Source organism: Plecotus auritus (assembly GCF_963455305.1).
Source record: "Plecotus auritus genome assembly, chromosome: 7".
Lineage (NCBI taxonomy): Eukaryota > Metazoa > Chordata > Mammalia > Chiroptera > Vespertilionidae > Plecotus > Plecotus auritus.
Genome location: NC_137774.1, coordinates 103,647,354 through 103,668,426, shown reverse-complemented (window position 1 = coordinate 103,668,426; position 21,073 = coordinate 103,647,354). Strand labels below are relative to the sequence as shown.

General features: G+C 41.5%; 1 protein-coding gene and 1 long non-coding RNA gene across 4 annotated transcripts in view; one reads left to right on the top strand and one right to left on the bottom strand.

The window, feature by feature from the left end:
* Window positions 1–1,969, bottom strand: part of DTWD2 (DTW domain containing 2) — a gene marked incomplete at its 5' end in the record, with an annotated part of 95,043 nt that extends 93,074 nt beyond the window's left edge. The window contains one exon of one of the 2 annotated variants that reach the window (XM_080678722.1): window positions 1,730–1,969. In XM_080678722.1, coding sequence (XP_080534848.1) covers window positions 1,730–1,938 — 209 coding nt within the window. The remainder of the gene's footprint in view (window positions 1–1,729) is intronic. The other variant, XM_080678723.1, reaches the window with a different exon arrangement.
* A 190-nt stretch (window positions 1,970–2,159) lies between these two features.
* LOC308253689 lies at window positions 2,160–15,716 on the top strand. 2 transcript variants are annotated; one of them, XR_013961147.1, is made up of 5 exons: window positions 2,163–2,346; window positions 3,231–3,305; window positions 11,268–11,396; window positions 12,406–12,568; window positions 12,673–13,164. It is a non-coding gene; the product is annotated as an uncharacterized lncRNA (long non-coding RNA). The 2 variants fall into 2 exon arrangements; XR_013961146.1 differs by lacking the exons at window positions 3,231–3,305; window positions 12,406–12,568 and having other exon boundaries at window positions 2,160–2,346; window positions 11,270–11,396; window positions 12,673–15,716.
* Window positions 15,717–21,073: the final 5,357 nt, after the last annotated feature.

Below are 21,073 nucleotides of genomic sequence, written 5' to 3'. Positions count from 1 at the left end.
AACTGGTAACATCACTTGTGGGAAGCCTGTGGTGTTTGAAGAGAATTTAAAATCATGACCTGAAGTGCAACATTTAGAGTTAAAGCAGAACAGGCAAAGAACACTAGGGCAGAGAAGTCAGATAAACCAAAGGGAAGCCACAGAAAAAGTGTTTCAAGAAGTGAGTATTGCCCTAGTTCAGTGGTCGGCAAACTGTGGCTTGCGAGCCACATGCGGCTCTTTGGCCCCTTGAGTGTGGCTCTTCCACAAAATACCACGGCCTGGGAGAGTCTATTTTGAAGAAGTGGCGTTAGAAAAAGTTTAAGTTTAAAAAATTTGGCTCTCAAAAGAAATTTCAATCGTTGTGCTGTTGATATTTGGCTCTGTTGACTAATGAGTTTGCCGACCACTGCCCTAGTTGGTTTGGCTCATTGGCCTGTGGACTAAAGGGTCAAGGTTCGATTCCAGTCAAGGGCATGTACCTTGGTTGCAGGCTCCTCCTGGGCCTGGGCCCTGGTCCGGGTGTGTGCAGGAGGCAACCAATCGATGTGTTTCTCTCACATCAATATTGCTCTCTGTCTTTTATTCTCTCTTCCACTCTCTCTAAAAATCAATGGAAAAATATCTTCAGGTGAGGATTTAAAATAAATAAATAAAAATAAAGTGACTGTACCATTTAAAAAAATAAAAAGTGGTACACCATACATATATATATACATATATATACATATATATACATATATATACATATATATATATATATATATATATATATATATGTATTCAAATGCCGAATGCTGCCAAAAAGTCTAGTAGAAAGTGAACAGAAAAGGATCCATTGGATTTCACCTCATGGATATTACTGGTGACTTTAGTGAGAGCCAACTCAGGACAGTATACATCTGGTGACTAAGTGTAGTGTGATTCTAAGTGAGGAAGCAGGGGCAGTATCTAATAGTTACATTGTGAAGGGCAACAGTGAGATACGTGATAGATGGAGACCTTCCGTATCCAAGGAAAATGATCCAGAACATCCAGGACGTAAAGAGAATCTTGTATCTCAACAGCAAAAAGTTCAAACAAGCCGGGAAAGCAATCCTCACAATCCTCCCGTGTGCAAGCACAATGGAGTGCTCCTGAAAAGTACCTCAACAACTGCGCACATTGTGAGCATTCCATCATGTTAGTTGGTGGTGGTGCTGCTTGTTTAGTCAATAATCTCGTCCTTGGCCTGTAAGAGACCACGTCTGTTTTATCCATGCCTGCATCCCCAGGACCTAGCACGGTGCCTGGCACACGGTGGGTGCTCAATAAGTATTTCTGAGGGAATTTAGAATTCTGAATATAATCTTAACGCCTCGAATAGCCACTTTGGTTGTTTCTGTCCTCCAATGCATTTTGTTTTGATGTGTGAGATGACTGTCACTTATGCATAAAGGTGTTAACAGTTACAAGTATTACTGCCATTAAGCCTTTCTTTCCCATCACTCCTAAGTTTCTTGACAGTAGAACTGAAGTCTGCTTATCACGTGACGCGCTCCGGGTCTTGCGGGAAGTAAGGCTACATAATACCGAACCTAGATAAGCGGCTTCTTACTAAAGAGCAGTGACAAGTACGCACCCAGATTGCAAGGTCAGCCAGCGGGCCCGCACCCTAAGCGCTGCGATGCCTGAGCCGGGGAGCGCCCCGCAGCCTCCCCGGAGGCCGCCCCGCCCCGTCCTCTCCCCCCTCCTCCCACCCCCCCATCACCTGCACCGGCTGCACTCGGGCCTCCGCTCAGCCGGCTCCACCGGCAGCTCCCACAGCCCGTCCGCACTGGCGTCCGCCTCCTCGCCCAAGGCCGCCGCCGGCGCCTCGCCGCTCTCCCGCCGCTCCTCCTCCTTCGGCGTCTGAGACCGCGAGGCCGGCAGCTGCCCGACCGGGTTCCGGGGTGTTCGCGCCTCTTTCTGCGGGTCCATGGCAGGAATGCAGCTCCGGCTGTCCCACTGAGTCCCCGCTGCCGCCAGAGGGCGCCACACGCTAGATAACCCGGCTCGCGCCGCGCGCCGCCACGCACGCACGCCACGTCCGGGGGCGGGCCTCCGAAGTTTACGCCTCCATGATCCCGCCCCTCAGCGGAGAAGGAACGAGCCCATTGGTCAATGTCCAGTGCGACCTTTCACCTAGAACCAGACTGGGAAGTGTGGGTTGTCATGGGGAACTGTGAAATTAGGTTAGCGTCGCTGGGGCAGGTAAAGGAATGCCCTCTGAAAACACCGCAGGTAGCAAACTCCAGTGAACCGTCCTTAATTTCACTTCTTTAAAAGTGAAAATAAGATGGAATTCAGCCTTTTCCGCCTTAGCATGGCCCTTGAAGAATTTGCTGGGTGAGTGTTCACAGCAGTTGCCGCAGCTGATGTACGTGATGGCTAAAGGCCAATCCAGGAGGTGTACTGACTGAAAATTGGATTCACTCTTGCCTGATTCATGGAATTTCTTACTCTAGAGAGGCAGGGACCTGTGTCCTGTATCTTGTACTTGGTATTTCTCCCAGCATCAAGCGTACAGTAGACACCAAGTATTTGTTAAATGAAGTTTTAAATTTTCCAAGGCTCCGAAGATCAGGAGGCAATAGGAAGGTTGAGATTTTATGGGTGAGAGAAGCGGGGGAGGGAGGGGAGCCATAGAAAGAAAACTACCTTGCCGGAGTGTTTACAGCTCCTGGATAACAGCAGTAGAGCCCGCAGTTGTTTAAAAGCCAACATGAAGTCCACCTTAGAATGAAAGCGGAAATTCCACTTGCCCAAAATGATACTGCTTCTTTTAATTTATTAATACTTTATGTTACTTCCACCAATAAAGTAGATTTACCACTAACAGTAATAGAGCAATAGTGTATTTCTTAAAGTGTTTATTTCACTATTCGGTTTTCAGCAATGTAAAGTCATGTTTGTGAATAGAATAGAGGGCTATTTTCAACTATCTTGTATTCTCTTCCCCTGCAAACAGCAGCCATCATGTCTTTGGGGCTACTACTGTAAGGGAGGGATAAGAGAAGGCTGAAGCATGCACGGGTGATGGATGTAGGATAGGAGAAAGAACTGGCACTTAATGCCAGCTGGAATTGGAAGATAATCAAAACCCAAAGACTGTAGAAAAGGAGATGAATCAAAAAAATAAATATTGGCTGTAGATTTAGGTTGGAGAACCAAGTCTTTAACTACTAAAAGTAAATTCTCACGTGTGACAACCTTTACATTCTCATTTCCAGTTTCAAGATGTGAAATGTTCCCTTAAGTCATTTATGGTCCCTTTGGACTCCCAGTTATGTGGTATGTGAAGGCAGGTGAGTCCTGACAAACCTACTTATATTTGACTTAACACCCCATGTCAAATCACTGGTTCTACCCTTGAAAGTATTCAAAATGCAGCCATTTATCACTTCTTCTGCGCTGGTTCAAGTCCCATCATCTCTTCCCTAGGATTTTACCATAGGACCGTAAGTGCTCCCTTGCTCCATCCTTGTTTCTGAATAACCTATTTCCCAGAGGTTGATCAGAATCAAAGAACCGAATTGGGAGAGAGAAAAAAAAGTTGTTTCCCTGTATGGAAAGCAAGAAATTCACCCAATATTCAGCTTTATGAAGCCTGACTTTAAAAGCCTGGGGAAATGTATTACCCACCCAGCTGGCTGCTACTTTATGTGAGGTTACTAGCCTGAGACAGACCCTGGGATAAGAATAAAGACCATCAGTGACCCAACCTCTGGGAAATGCCAAAATACCAAGATGGGGAGCAAAAGTCCTTTAAGGGATACAACCAATTTGTCAGTGCAGGAATGTGGTTGTTATTTACTTGCTGGCTATCAACAGAGGGCTATTCCCATCTTCTAGAGGGCACCCATGTTGACTTGTAGGGAAGACAAACTTGACTTGTAGGGAAGACAAACTGTTATCTTTATTAAACCTCTTAGGGTTCCTTTTGGCTGGGTTTGAGAATTAAATTGACATAATACAAATCAACAGAAGAAAAGCATACACATTTACTTAACAAGCTTTTCATGACTTAGGAGCTTTCATGAGACACAAAGACCAAAAGAAATTGTGAAACGAACTCACTTTTATATTAGAACAAAGAGAGGCAATTGTGAAAAAGTGACTCAGCTATGTGGGCAGGCTTAAGGAAGATAAGAATTATTTTAACAAGGTCTGTTTATATAGAATTCTCTTTATCTCAACTTCCTGTCCTTGATGTTTAGAATGTATTTTTCTTATGGTATAGGGAGGGCATCTTTCATATAGGTATTTCATCCCCTGCTTTTAAAGAAAATCTAAGTATTTTTCTTATATTTGCTGTTTTTCAAGAGCCTTAAAGACAAAATAGTCAATATGCCAGAGCAACATATATTTGGGGTAGCATATTCTAAACTCCTTCTGGCTCATGATCCCCATGCTACATCATCAAAGCCAGTAGTGGCAGGTTGAGTTCCTCTCATGATTCCAGTCTCTCCTGCCTCTTCCTAATAGTCACATCTCTCTGACTTCCTTTTCCACTTCCATTTCCACCCAAGTAACCCAGTATAATCTCCCTATTTTGTTAACTGCTTAGCAACCTAATTCCATCTGCAACCTTAATTCCATTTTGTTGTGTAAAGTAACGCAGTCATAGACATAATACCAGGGCATGCAGATCATGAGGGCCCAAATCTTGCCTTCCACTTCTGCACATCTAAAGTTAAGGTTGCAAATTCATATAAACTTCATATGAAAAAAATGTAAATATATATGCCAAAAATATTATTGATATTTATATCAAGGTGCTGGGATTGGAGGTCTCTCGGGGAGTGTGTTTTTCTTTATCTTACAAATGTTCTGCACAATGGCCATGTGAACCTCATTTTCAGAAGAAGAATGTGGAACATTAACAACTAGACATCAAAACCTAAAATGTTCTAAAATGTCAAGTAATATAAGGGGAAGGTGGCTTCCGTGAGCTACCTTTTCTTAAAAATATATTTCCGATCTTTTTTTTTAAACATTTTAAAAAATATTTTGTCTTACTAAGAGATATTATCCTGTAAGCTATTGGTTTGTGAAACGCCTACTCTGAGCCTATTGATTTCAGAGAGGAAGGGAGAGGGAGACAGACAGCAACATCAATGGTAAGAGAGGGTCATTGATTGGCTGCCTCCTGCATGCCCCTTACTGGGGACTGAGCCTGCAATCAGGCATGTACCCTTGACCAGAATCGAACCTCGGACCCTTCAGTCCACAGGCCAACACTCTATCCACTGAGCCAAACTGGCTAGGGCTTTCTGATCTTTTTTTTTTTAAATATATTTTATTGATTTTTACAGAGAGGAAGGAAGAGGGATAGAGAGTTAGAAACATCGATGAGAGAGAAACATCGATCAGTTGCCTCCTGCACACCTCCTACTGGGGATGTGCCTGCAACCAAGGTACATTCCCTTGACCGGAATCGAACCTGGGACCCTTCAGTCCACAGGTTGACGCTCTATCCACCGAGCCAAACCAGTCAGGGCTGTGATCTTTTTTTAATGTAAATTGGTAGTGAGTCGAGGGAGCCTCATATGTATTGCATGTTCCTTAAGTACATCTATAATGGTTATTTTGACATAAATTGTTCTTCAATGACCTAGTTGATGATGAAGATGTGAGGGTCTCTTCCTCAACCCCTAAGGCCTGGACCATTTGCTGCTCCCTCTAACTCCAGTGAAGAGGTTGAGATTCTTTTTCTCAGGGCAGGGCCTTCCTTCATAATTCATGCCTTTCACCCAGCTTCTCTCCCAGGTCACCTGCACCATCTCTTCATTTGTTATACCACTGGTTTAATGCCTTTTTTTTTCCCTTTCTTTTTCCTTAAGTTTCCAGATACCAACTCTATATAAAAAATGTCCTTAATTTTTCCTGCCTGGGTTTCCTCAGGGATCTATTCTAATTTTTGTATTTCCTGGCTGTGCAGTTTTGCTTTCATCTTTTCTTAAGTCTAGGTTTAATTAACTTGGAAATTTATTGTCCCTTATCTACACATAATTTTGAACTTCTGCTCACAGGCTTATTTTTTAAAGTTTCTTCTTTGCTTAGATTTGTTTGTTTTACAAATTAGTATTGTAATAGGAGACACTTTTACATTTTGACATGAATATCCTTACTGAGAGTTAAATAATGAAAGTATAAAACTACAATTCAAGCAACTGGCAAATGTTTAAATTTAACTATTTGAATGAAACAAAAATGTAACTCTATTATTAGAAACAACTAATTTTGGAGCAGGAAAGGAGCTTAAAGATCATCTGACACAGTACTTCTCCACCCTGGTTTACATTGGAATCACCTGAAGGGCCCCACAGGCAGCCAATGTAAATAAGAGAAAATTCTTTCAGGTAGTCTTGTAAAAAATAATAATAATAATAACAGATGGAGCCACTTTAAAATGGAGCCAGAGCTGCCATTCCAGAGTCGCTGCCCTGCACATCTTATGCCTCAAATCTTTGGAATGTTAAATTAGGGCAAAATCACCTTTGGACTGGGCCTGAAACAACATTGTGTCCCAAAGAAGTATTTGCAAAGATAATAAGAAAGCAGATGTTATGACTATAAGACTGATGACTCACAGACTGAAAATTGTTTAGAATTAGTATCACTATGTTAGCTTTTCTGTACTCAGAGAAAGGCCTTCCTCTGCTGATGTAATTGTCCTTCTTCCCTTTCTCATCAACACCCCTTGCTTTTTTCTCTTTATCAGAACATTTTGTGGGCTTCTATCTAAATCAGTGCTTCCTGAATAGATATTCTTTTTGATCTCAAATAAATGCTTGTTGCCCCTTACTTTGAAATAAATTTTATTTGTAGGTTAACAATCTCCAACAAAGCAATTTCTTTTTTTGTGCCTCCCAGATAACTATTCTTTGTTATTTTTAAAACAATTTAATAATGTTTATAGGCTCTATTTACTGGCCATAAATACAACTGTAATTTTGGCATTTATATAGCACTAGAGGCCCGGTGCACAACATTCGTGCACTGGGGGTAGGGGGATCCCTCAGCCAAGCCAGGACCCTCTCACAGTCTGGGACCCTCAGGGGATGTCTGACTGCCAGCTTAGGCCCATTCCCGGCAGTCGGAAATTGCCCGAGGGGTCCTTAGTGCTGCCACGGAGGCGAGAGTGGCTCCTGCCACCACCACTGTGCTTGCCAGCCATAAGCCTGGCTTCTGGCTGAGTGGCACTCCCCCTGTGGGAGCACACTGACCACCAGGGAGCAGCTCCTGCGTTGAGCGTCTGCCCCCTGGTGGTCAGGGCATGTCATAGCGACTGGTTGTTCCACCATTCAGTCGATTTGCATATTAGCCTTTTATTATATAGGAGAGGATGGATCAATAACAGATATTGCATTCCTGATTCCTATAGGTGCACACTACAATGAGAGATATTACTATTGAGAAGGAGAAAAAGCTTTATTTCCTCAAATAGTATATAAATTTATGTTTTGTTTTGTTTTGTTTTGGGCATCAAAATTATGCTCAGAGATTGATTAATCCTTGCCAGCAATTTATTTAGCAAAGGCTCATAGTAGGCATTTCACAAACCAATAGCATACAGAATAATATCTCTTAGTAAGACAAATTAAAAAACAACAGCATTCTGCCCTAGCTGGTTTGGCTCAGTGGATAGAGCGTCAGCCTGTGGACTGAAGGGTCCCAGGTTCGATTCCCGCCAAGGGCACATGCCCAGGGTTGCCAGCTTGATCCCCAGTAGGGGGCATGCAGAAGGCAGCTAATCAATGATTCTCTTTCATCTATGATGTTTCTATCTCTCTCTCCCCTCTCCCTTCCTCTCTGAAATCAATAAAAATATATTTTAAAAAAAAACAACAACAACAACCTTCCAAGCAAATGGCAAGTTAACAACACTATTGTTCCAGGCAAGGATCCCTTGTTTCAGTACCCTGCCTCTCCATGGAAGGTTCTCTGTCCCCCTGCCTTGCCCCCTGCATGGAGGGTCCTTTGTCCCTCCTACTCTGCCCCCTCCATGTAGGGCCTCCTGTTTCTCAGCCCTGTGCCCTCATTCATAGGCTTCTGGGAGGCCTGTGCTTGGGTCTCCAGTCTTTATCTCTCCTTCCTCCAGGGAAGACAGGAGACTCTCCATGGAGAAGGCAGGGCAGGGGACACGGCATCCTCCATGGAGGGGACAGGGTCCTCTCTCCCCCTGCCCTGCTCCCACCATGGATGGTCCCTTTTCCCCTCTGCCTTGCCCCTTCCATAGAGGGTCTTCTGCTCCTCTGCCCTGTCCCCCGCCCCCCCAGGCCTCTGCAGGGTGTGTGCTAGGGTCTTCATCTATCCTGCCTTCAGGCTACGTGCCCACTCTCTGTACCTGAAGCACATTCCTCACCCTCTTCATCTGTCTAAATCCTACCTGTGCTTTCAAGACCCATCTAAAGCCACAAGAAAAGATGAAATAATGCAATATGCAACAATATGAGAATATTACGCTAAGAGAAATATGTCAGTCGTAAAAAAGCTAAGAATCACATGATTTCACTCATGTGGGATATAAAATTGAAACTCATAGACACAGAAAACAGTATGATGGTTATCTGTGGGAAGGGGCGTGGATGGTAGTAAAGGATAAATGAGCCAAATATATAATAACAGAAAGATTATTTGACTTTGGGTGGTAGGCACACAATAAAATATACAAATTATATATCATAGAAATTTACACTTGAAACCTATATTAACCAGTGCCACCCCAATAAATTTAAGAAAAAGAAAAATACACATCTCAAATATCATATCCAATGTAAAATTAAGGAGTCATCTTTAAAAAATGTAAATTACCATGTAATGTTACAGCAGGAAGACAGCTGTCTACAAGTAGAAAGCAGACCTTCACCAGACACTGGATTTGCCATTGCTTTTATCCTGGACTTCTCAATCTCCAGAACTGTGAAAAGACAAATATAAGTGTGTGTGTATATATATATATATATATATATATACATACACACACATATATATATATCAGATCATGTCATTCTCATGCCTAAAAGCCTTAATGGATCTAATAGCATTTGCAACCCACCGAGGGCTCTTTATCTGCCCTCTGCCCTCCCCTGCACACCAGCCAGCCTGGCTCACCATGCCTTAGGGGCAAAAGGCTGGGGAAGTACTGCCTGGGCAGCCAGTGAACATATATCTGATGGAACATCTGAATAGAACTACAGTTCTATTAGGAAAGAAATGGAGGGAGGCATCTGCTGGGGTCAGCCACACACAAAAGGACTAAGCTTTCATGACACAGTGACAGATTGCAGCTTCATGACCTAATCATGCTTTTGCTCCTCTGCCCCACCCGAGAAGACCCATGAATTGCCCACAGCAAGAAGCAGCTCCCAGGCTTCTGAGAACCCAGGACTCACTGTAGAGTCCTTGAGCTCACATGGCTGATCTCAAACTATGGGTTCCATGTACCTTAAGTCTAAAGATGTGGTCTGTTTCAACCATTTAATTCCACTCTTACAATGAAAGCCAGGTAGTGGGCATTCAATACAATATACAGATTATTGTACCCTGAAGTTAGAAATGTGAACAGGTGCAACTGCTATGGAAAGCAGGTTCCTCAAGAAAAAAACAACAAAAACACAGAACCACCATGTGACCCAGCTATCCCATTTCTGGGTATTTACTCAAAGAACTGAAGGCAGGGTCTTGAAGAGATATATGCACACCCATGTTCACATCAGTGTTATTCACAATAAAGCAACTCAGGTATTCCAGTGATGGATGAATGGATAAACACAAGGTGGGTCCACCAATATAATATTATTCCTTTTTAAAAGGAAAGACATTGTTAGAGATCTAAGATGGTGGCCACCTTATCAAGAGTGGGAACCAAAGCAGATCTACCTAATAAATAAAAACAAAGAAACGGCCACAATGGGAAGACAAAGAAACATGCTCCAAATGAAAGAACAGAAGAAATCACCAGAAAAAAAAAAGTTAAATGAAGTAGAGGCAAGCAATCTGCCAGATGTAGAGATTAAAGCAGTGGATATATGGATGCTCAAGGAACTTAGAAAAAGAATGGATGAAATCAGTGAGAATGTAAACAAAGAGCATGAAAAAGGACATAGAAACTATAAAAAAAGAACCAATCAGAAATTAACAAAATATCTGAAATGAATACTCTAGAAGGAATAAACTGTTGGTTGGATTAGGCAGAGGATCAAATAAGCAATTTCAAAGACAGAGTAGAAGAAAATACCCATTTAGTGCAGAAAAAATAAAAATAAAAAAATGAGGATAGTTTAAGAGACCTTTGGAACATGAAGCATAACAACATCCACATCATAGGGGTAACAGAAGAAGAACAAATGGAGCAAGGATTGAGAACCTATTTGAAGAAATAATTGAAAATTTCCCTAACCTGGTGAAGGAAAAAGACACACCAGTCCGGGAAGCACAGAGTGTCCCAAAACAGATGAACTCAAAGAGGCCCACACCAAGACACATCATAATTAAAATGACAAAGGTTAAAAACAAAGAATCTTAAAATCAGCAAGAGAGAGTTACCTACAAGGGAGCACCTATAAGTCTAATAGCTGATTTCTCAACAGAAACATTTCAGGAGAGAAGGGTTTAGAACAAATTATTCAAAGTAATAAAAAGCAATAAACTAAAACCAACACTACTTTTAAAAGGCCATCATTTAAAATTGAAAAAAAAAGAGCTTTCCAGTCAATAAAAGACTAAAAATGTTTGTCACCACCAAATCAGAAATACAGTGCCTGTTAAAAGATCTTCTTGAAGAAGAAGAAAAAACAACACGAACACAGTTAAAAGAATAAAATGGCAATAAATACTAACCTATCAATAATCACTTTAAATGCTCCAATCAAAAAACATAGGGTAGCTGAATGGATAAGGAAAGAAGACCAATATGTATGCTGTCTACAAGAAACCCACATCAAAATAATAGGTACACACAGACTAAAAGGAAAGGGATAAAAAAAAAAAGATATTTTATGCAAATAGAAATAAAGAAAATGGCTGAGGTAGCAATATTTATATCTGACACAACTCAAGGACATGTGATGACCAGAGGGAAGGTGGCACCATTGTAGGGAGGCTATACTTTTAAATGATCTGCAGATCACAACTATAGAAATGATGCTTACGTTCTGTCAAAGGTAAGTGATGATTAATAATTTTTCTCTGTGTACTTGGCATAATGGTGCTCAAAATTTGATGATAATTGTACCTCATCTCTACATGCTCTCTTCTTCCAGAGACAGCTCTATTCTGCATGAGGTTAAACCAAGATGAGAGACAAAAAGTGACTCATCAAAAGTCCAACATTTACTCAGAGTTTAAGCCCAGGAGATTCTAATTGCCCATCAAAGACTGTGTCTGTTAAGGTAATAATGTCAAGCTGTGATAATGGACTTTCCAATGTCTGAACCCAGTGAAATCTATTTGTGTTCCATGTTCTGGGCCTGGGAACCACTGTGGCTCTTCTTCTCCACACAGTGACTCAGGGACCCTGGGCTTTCAGACAGGTGGCTACACTAAGTGCCCTGGAGGCCTGTTGACCCTCCACATTCAGCTGACAATGAGCACAGAACAATGGTGTGCAGGACCAACAGACAGGCATATCAGGAAGGCAGAGGAGGAGCTATTCACGGCTGGTCCCACCTACTGCCAATCCTGAGCCACAGGGCGAGAGAGGCTCACAAATGCAGAATAGTGTGAACACCATGCCTCTCAAAACCCGGGACTGCACGCTCACCCTCTGTTCCCGTATCTGTGCCGCCAACTCCGCCCACCTTTTTCAGGAAGAATACCCAGAGAGAAAAACAAAAAGTACCTCATACCAACCAACAGAGCACTTCAAAGGTTTATGAGAAAAGACACGGTTCACTTATTTCTGAATAAAGTCTACTTGCTGTCCAGGCTCACTTTCTTCCTTCCCTTTCTTCTTAAAAAACAAAAAACGTAACACATCATTCTGGAGCCAACAAGGTGGAGCAGGTCCACAGCCAGCCGTCCCTCACTGATGATCACCACAAGCTGGGGACAGAATAGAAAAGGCTGGAAACTATGGACTCTGGAAGCAGCCACAGGCAGACTGGGCGGGAAGTCAGAACCTGACGAATGCCCTAGCTTGTTTGGCTTAGCAGATAGAGCATAGACCTGTGAGCTGGGGGGGGGTCCCCGATTCCATTCTGGTCAGGGGCACATGCCCGGGTTGCGGGCTCAATCCCCAGTGTGGGGCGTGCAGGAGGTAGCCGATCCATGAATCTCTCTCATCATTGATGTTTCTATCTCTCCCTCTCCCTTCCTCTCTGAATTCAGTAAAAATATATAGAACCTGACAAATGAGCAGCATAGAGGTGAGTGATTGGTTTTCCTTCCTGATCATGGCAGGACTGGAATGACACAGAGAGGACTGGACAAAGGGCTGTCGGAGCCAGACTGGGGCACTGCCCGGGAACATTCCCTCTTCTCCTCTCCTGGCCCTGCTGCTACCCTGGAGCTGCAACCAGGACAGGGATTAAGCTCCTAAAATGCCACAGAAAACTGGTTTCTGGTGAGGACCTGGGAAAATGGGCCCCTGTGATCCACAATTTGGGGGGAATCCTGATTATTTTTTCTCTTTTTTTACTCTTTCCACTTTTCCTTGACAACCACCAGTTATGTGAAGCTTCAGCACAGCGCATGGCGGGGAGAGGAATCTCAAATTCTGAGAGAAACCAGAACTTCTAGCCAGAGGACCAGGGAAGGTGGCAGAGGCTCAGGAGAAGAGGCATCTATGCTGAGCTGGGCCTGCAGGGAGCACACCCCGGACTCCAGCGCGGGCTCTGTGCCACCTGGGCCGAAGTCACCCCCACAGACGCTGAGATAGAACTGCGGTCTGAACTTACTAGTAATGTTCTCACAGACTTAAACAGCAGTCTCTCAACCTCAGCCTTTCAGTGCTGGGAAGACAGACTATGGAACCTGGTCCAGTAAAGGCAGCACATCCAGTGCTAGCTTTATCTGAAGTTTGGAAGGACTTCTTCCAAATTTGAACAGGCACAGAGGTCAAGTGGAAGAAGGCCAGAGATCCAGAGTATCTGCAGACCTGCCATGCTTTTAGTTCCAAGAACAAGTTTATTTCTGCAAATAAATCTATTATTCTTTTGCATTTTCAGTTTTTCCTATGTTTTCTATGTTAAAGACTAAATTTCTTGTCTCAAAGGTAAACATAGCAAGTGAAGATCAGCTCTCATCCCTGGGTGTGGATGGAGGAAGGAGGTGCTAATTCAGCATGAGTTCCAGCCAGGGCATAGGCCCACCCAGACCTCTGCCCCAGGGAAACCATGATAAAAAACATTTCTAATAGTTATTATAATTGACTTGATTTTTCAAAATATGTTATTTGTTTCATTGAGAGATATAAATAAGCTAAATAATCACTAATTCTTCACCATTTATTAATTATGTGGTACTAGGAAACTTATCTTAATTTCCCTGAACCTATTTCCTTCTGGTAAAAAGAGAATAATGATACATATAGGACTCACTTATTTTTTAAGTATAACTATCAGTATTAATGAGATATATAGGTAGTGAGAAATTTTATTAGTGTCTATAAACATCTAGTACCGTGTGATTCTTTGGGCTAGTCTTAAACTGCACTCATGCCTCTTCTAAAATAAAAAGAAATCATCCATCATATACCCATATAACAGCATTTTCACTAAATAGGGGCTTTGTGTAAAACATGTCTCCAAAATGTAAAATGTAAGATTTCCCATGTGTGACTGCCACAATGCATCCACTCAAGCATTCTAACATCTGATATTCTAACATTTTTATATTTAGTTTTGTTTAACTTCCTCATTTTTTTTTTTTGGCAATAGTCACATCTGCTTCAGCAATTTTAAACTTCCTTCTGCAAAAGATGTTTAAAAACATGCATATTTCTTATATAATATAAACATTATCTCTTTGGAAACTTTAAAAAATGTAGTAAATACAGTAAGAAATTGAATTATAACCATAAGAGAATTTATGTCAGGCATATTTTGCTCAGAGGTTTTGGCTCAAGGTACTTATGTAGCAAAAACAGTGATTTACAGTGATAAACATCTCTAGCTGAATCATCAGTGGAAACAGCAACTCAGGAAATATAAATTCTGATCTTAGCTCTTTCTGATATATATGTAATTTCATAATTTCATAATGTCAAGGCATTCATTTCACTGTAAGTAAACTCAGTTTTGTATAATATGAAATTGGGGAAACAATAAATATCTACTTAACCATGTTGTAAAAAAAAGGAAGAAGCTTTATGGTATCAGAGGAAGAGAACTAGCCCCGGAGTTAGAAGATCTAGCTTTTAAGCGTAGTCTTGTCACTTAAAATAGTCATTTTAATTTAAACAAGCCACCTCATTTCCAGAGGCTGTCATTTTTCCTTATTCATCAAATAGAGATAATAATATGTATCTTATTATCCTTGCAAGGCTGTGGGGAAGAACAAAATGGAATAATGTTGGTAAAAAGACTTTATAAATTGTAAAGTGCTACATAAATGTGTTATAATTTTAGAAATAACACCAGGGCTTTGTTATATTTCTGGTACCAGATACTGCAGTTCTTCCACAGTGTCTTGGGAAAAGAATTTCAGGGACACTCATGTAAGAAGAGATTTAAGCAATAGTGGCAGATTAATTAGAGCAAAAAGAGATAGTGTGCTCTTGGAGGGATAGAGAGCAGGCAGGCTTATGGTACTGGCTGCATGGACGCAAGAAAGGATGTTACCGAGGCAAAAGAGGAGTGCTTTGCCACTGCTCGCTGCTCCTCTGGTTGCAAGTCTCACAGGGACCCATAGAGTTTAGGAGAAAATAAGGCAAAAAGTACATGCCCAATAGAAAGAAGGGCACGGATGTGCCCCAAGGAGGACGTGAGCTGGGTTCCTGGCTTTTCCTAGGCTTCTGTTTGTGCCCTCCTCTCACCCACCCTCATTTAATCTCTTTCCCAGCTTTTCCGAGGTCTTCTGCCATTCTCCAATCGGATCCTTTTCCCAGATTTTCCCAGGATAGTCTCTTCCCCCTTTATGGTCACCATTTTGGCTTCTGTGCATGCTTCATAGTTTTGTTTCATTATTTGGCTCCTACTGTATATGCACTTAGTAAAAAGAATCCCTCTGCTTCATCTTGGCTTCTACTATGCATGCACTTAGTGAAAGGAATTTCAACTTGCCATTTTGTGACATGCCCCCCCCCGCCCCGCCCCAGCCTGTTACCCCTTGGGGTAGCTGTAAGTCTGTCTTTCCTGCCTTATTGACTAGAGGGGATGTTGTCCAAAATGATGCTGGTTACTCCCCAGAGTGATTGTGAAACTTTGTTTCCTGACTTAATCAGGCTTAACCAGATATCTGCCTTCTTTCTCTTTTGTTAATAACTAACTGCCTACTCTGACAGTTCCATCTGGTTTGGCATGGGATCCGAATGCTGTTCTATTTTAAACTATTTGAAGGGTTATGTCAGTAACAAGGCTACATATGTTTATCTTTACAGAAATTTTGAGGTAGGAATTATAATGAAATTAAAAGGATATTTATTTTGGAATTCTATTGCTGACAAGTCATATATACATGCTATTTCCTTTTATTAATTTATCTTTATTGTTGAAAATATTACAGATGACCCCTTTGTATATGCTATTTCAATGAATTACATTTGTTTTGAGAAATACCACTTTTCTCTGTTTATATGTTCTTCACTAGAGGTCCAGTGCATGACTTCGTGCACCAGTGAGGTCCCTCAGCCTGGCCTGTGGGATCGGGCTGGAACTGGCTCTCTGTCATCCCCCAAGGGGTCCCACATTGCAAGAAGGCACAGGCAAGGCCGAAGGACTCCACTGGTGCACGATCAGGGCCAGGGAGGGATGCAGGAGGTTGGCCAGCCGGGAAGGGATCACGGGAGGGCTCCAGGGCATGTCCAGCCCGTCTTGCTCAGTCCTGATCGGCCGGACCCCAACAACAAGCTAACCTACAGGTCGAAGCGTCTGCCCCCTGGTGGTCAGTGCACGTCATAGCGACTGGTCGACCAGTCGATTGTCTGTCCCCTGGTGGTCAGTGCACATCATAGCAAGCAGTTGAGTGCACATCATAGCAAGCATATCATTAGCATATTACTCTTCGATTGGTTGAACAGCCGACCAGCCAAGTGGCCACTTAGCATATTAGGCTTTTAGTATATAGGATTCCTTTCACCACCAGTCATGTTGCATGAACAATAAGCTAAAAATGGATATAGAAGCACCAATGGTCACTTTCATGTTCTAGACCTCTTGGAAGACTACAATACAATCAAATGATTTGAACACATTCATGGAGCTAGCTGTAGTAAAAACTACACATAGCATAGTGACAGCGCATTTTATTTGCTGCTCCTTCTTAAATCAGGTAACCTCTAGGTATTTCTAGGGTATAATCAAATCTGTGTGTGTGTGTGTGTGTGTGTGTGTGTGTGTGTGTGTGTGTGTGTGTGTGTTGTGTGTTTAATCAAAAGCACATCACCCTGGTCGATTTGGCTCAGTGGACAGAGCGTCGGTCTGCAGACCTAAGGGTCCCGGGTTCAATTCTGGTCAAGGGCATGTATCTTGGTTGCAGGTTCCTCACCGGCCTGGGCCCTGGTGGGGGCTGGTGAAGGAGGCAACTAACTGATGTGTTCTCTCACATCAATATTTCTCTCTGTCTTTCCCTCTCCCTAAAAATCAATGGAAAGCCCTAGCTGGTTTGGCTCAGTGAATAGAGCGTCGGCCTGTGAACTGAAGGGTCCCAGGTTCAATTTTGGTCAAGGGCACATTGCCCAGGTTGCAGGCTTGATCTCCAGTAGGGGGCATGCAGAAGGCAGCTGATCAATGATTCTCTCTCATCATTGATGTTTCTATCTCTCTTTCCCTCTCCCTCCCTCTCTGAAATCAATAAAAGGACATATATAACAATAATAATAATAATAATAATAATAATAATAATAATAATATTGTAATGGGAAAATATCCTCCAGTGAGAATTTAAAAATAATAGTAATAAGTAAAATTTTTTAAAAGCCACTTAATATCACATTAATTTCAAATCTTATTTCCATCCCTGTCTTCTCTTTAATATTTCAGATTCTTATATCCAACCACATACTTGATATCTCTACATAATTCCAATGTTGGTATTTGAAGTATGGCATGGACAAAATAGAATTCTTGGCATGCTTTTGGTACTGCTTTCTACCAAACATGTTCATCACCCAAGTCTTCCCTATCTCAATTAATCACTCAGTTAGTCCAACTGAAAAATATGTGCATGTCGCATGATTCTTTTTTGCATTAGCTATATGTCTAAACCATCAACCAATCTTTTGACTACTTTAAAATACATCCTTAATCTGGGGCATTCTTTTCATCTTTTTGTTATCATTCTAATTCAAGCCACCTCTCTCTCTCTCTCTCTCTCTCTCTCTCTCTCTCTCTCTCTCTCTCTCTCCTCCCCACACTTTTTGAACCATCTAAAAGTAAGCTACAGACATAATGTCTCATTACCCCTAAATACTTGTATATAATTCTCCAATACAGGGATATTTTCTTATACGACCACATACAACTTTTAACAGGGAAATTAACATAGATTTAATTCTATTATCTAAGCTATAGAACTTATTTAGATCTCCCCAATTGTCTAAATAAAAGATATCCACTTTTAACTGTTCTAAGTCTACAGAAGAAGCATGAGTAGTGTGCTCTGCCTAGCGTGGGATGATTGATCAATAGATAACACTATTACAGCCTTACTTATTCTAATTATTTATAGTCTACCTTTAAGAAAAATAAATGAAAGGAAATAGGGACTTTGCGCTATCTAGCACTGCCTTGCTTTCAGATCTTTCATTAGCAACTTAAAATGTCTGATCCTCAGTTTCCTTAGCTATAAAATAAGAAGGTTATAGAAGATTGTTTCTGAGGAGCATAGTGGTTCTAGAATCCCATAATTCTATGACAATGGTTTCTGCTTTCATATTTTTGTATTGGGATGATTCTAGTGCCATTTTGAGGCTCCTTGTTAATAGATACGTTCACTGTGTCAAGGATTGGCTAATGAAAGTCACCACTTTTTGAGCTCAAGGTCCTTGCAGGTTACTATAGGAGTTCACATGAAGGATTGTTGCTTTGAGGGAAAAAGATGAAAAAAATCTGTCCTCTCTCTGTGTTCAAGGATTTTGACTCTGTATACTCATTATGTAACTTCAACTTTAAAAAAATTGCTTAACATTTACTTTTGCAATATTTTCTCTCACCTATATTTAAGGATTGAAGAGTAAAAGATAGATGCTAGGATGCTTTTAAGCAAAGTTCATATTTTCCCCTACATAGTACTTAAATTCAAAACACAGATACATTTTAAAGGAGAGCCAGCGTAGGAGCAGATGACTTTTCATTTTTAGATAAAGTGAGGAAATGGCAACAGATGACATGTTAGACCAGCAATTTTCAAACAGTGTGCCAGCAAGAATTTTAAAAACATGCAAATATTTGACTATTTAGTCAGGGGCACTGACCTCTTTTTCCTCAGATTGTCAAATTAAAAAGTGACTACAGCCAACACAACAATAGCTGTCCAGTTTAAATGAATAAAAGTTATACTTATTTTTGGTCATATCAGCAAAACAATATATTTTTTGGTGTGCCACAGAATTTTAGAGATTAGTTTATGGGTGCCATGAAATGAAAAAGGTTGACTGTGTTAAACCAAAAAGCTCTCTGGGGCTCAAAGCTGGGGAAGTGTTTGTGCCTCAAAGAATTTCAAGGTTGAGATTTTTATCCCCTTAGATAGTTTAACATATGGGATGAAATCCATAGCCTAGACCAGGAAGTGCACCCAGCTCTATACCCATGTCAATTAAGGATTCACTTCTGCATTCCATGCAGCATATTAGGAATTTGTGGGATTTGGGAAAGCATTTCATATTAGTTTGAGAAATAATTGGAGGGGGTAAGAGTCGGGATAGGTGAAACAAGGAAGGAGAAGTCAGGAAGGAAGAAGAAGCAAGCAAGCATCAGTGGAAGTAAGGAAGAAGGGAGAAAGGGCAGCAAATATCAGGAAGGCAAATAAAAAATGTATTGAGCATGTATTAGGTACCAAAGGTACTCAATCTTGTTATAGACATATCTTATTTAGTACTCACACATTCTCTTATTTTTTCTTTTAATCTTTATTGTTGAAAATATTACATAGGTCCTCCTTTTCCCCCCATTACTCATGCGCTCTCTTAAGTACAGAAAGTTAAGTTTTTACTAAAGGTCACAGGGGCACAAAGCAACAAAGTCACAATGTAAAGCCAAATCTGTGATTTAAAAGTCCATGCACTTTTCAGGACACCACAACACTCTCAAAGGTGATTTTCTTTTACATATATATATATATATATATATATATATATATATATATATATATATATGTATGTATATATATATATATATATATATATACTAGAGGCCCGGTGCATGAAATTTGTGCACGGCGGGGGGGGGGACCCTCAGCCCAGCCTGCACCCTCTCTAATCCGGGACCCCTTGGGGGATGTCTGGCTACCCCCCCCCCCCACCGGCCTCGCAGCCCCTTACTGCCCCCCCACCGGCCTGGTCGCTCCTCACTGACCCCCCCTGCCAGCCTGGTTGCCCCATGCAGCCTGCTGTTCAGTCGTTAGGTCGTCCCTCACCCCCCTGCTGGCCTGGTCACCCCATGCAGCCTGCTGTTTGTTCGTTTCTGTTACTGTGATAGCGTCCAGGACAATTCACATATTCTTCTATTATTAGTATAGATATATATTTTATTGATTTCAGAGAGGAAGGGAGAGGGAGAGATAGAAACATCATTGCTGAGAGGGAATCAAATCATTGATCGGCTGCCTCCTACTGGGAATTGAGCCTGCAACCTGAGCTTGTGCCCTTGATTGGAATCAAACTTGGGACCCTTCTGTCTGCAGACTGATGCTTTATTCACTGAGCCAAACTGGCTAGGGCTCAAAGGTGATTTTTAATCTATGCAGCAAAAGTGTACACATGAGAGCTAACTCAATAGTGTTTCCTGCATGGGTTGAATGATTAGATAAATTTAACTTTCAAAACAATCCTGTGAGATAATTATTGTTTTTTCCTTTTTCACAGATAAGGAAACAGAAGGTCAAAGAAGTTAAATATCACACTGAAATCCAAGGGCTTTTGCAAACATCAGCAAATCCCTTGAGTGTATGGCACAGGCAAAAGGGCCCCCCATTCTCTGGGCATCTTGTAATGAGGTGAGCTCAGTAGGATCATGTGTGCACCTGGATGCATAACAGGGCAGTGCTTCAAGAGAGGGATACTATGCCTTGTTGCTCTCTTTTTTATAGGTAAAGGACATAAAGTCTGGGCTTGGGCTTAGTGGTGTGAGCATAGAGGCCAGTTATTTGTAAATAATAGTTGTTAGCTCCTGTGGGAAGTTGCTTTGGGGTGCAACTCTTCCCATTGAGGAGAAAGAAAATCAGTGGTGCCACACATTGTTTGAGACATAGCCTCTTCCATTGGTAAGGGGAGAGGGAGGAGTTCCCTGAAGCTAGTTCATCCAGGCAACCCAGAGAGAATTCCTAGAGTCATTTATTGAACAATCCATCTTTACTCATTCACTGAAAATAGTAGCAGAACCAGGACTTGAATTCATGTCTTTTGATTTCTTAGAAATTTCTTGGAAATTGGACAGCTTTCTCTAATGAGTGAATACAACAGCCAAATCTAATGGTTATGGTAAACTCAGGTTTGTTTCACATGACTCATTTGGGATTTCAGGTGTTCAAATGGCAGGTTATAGTCAAATAGGCAAATGCCACCATCCTGGTTCCAGGTGATGGATCTACTCAGCATCCCAGACATAGCTAAGGACTTGAGAGAGATGTCTCCAACTAAAAGAGAAAGGGTACCTCAGAGACTGACAAAGAAAGTCATAGGAAACCTTTTCCATTAAACTCATTGGTTGAATTAAAGGACACCTTCATAAATAATTGTATTCTCTGTCCTTTA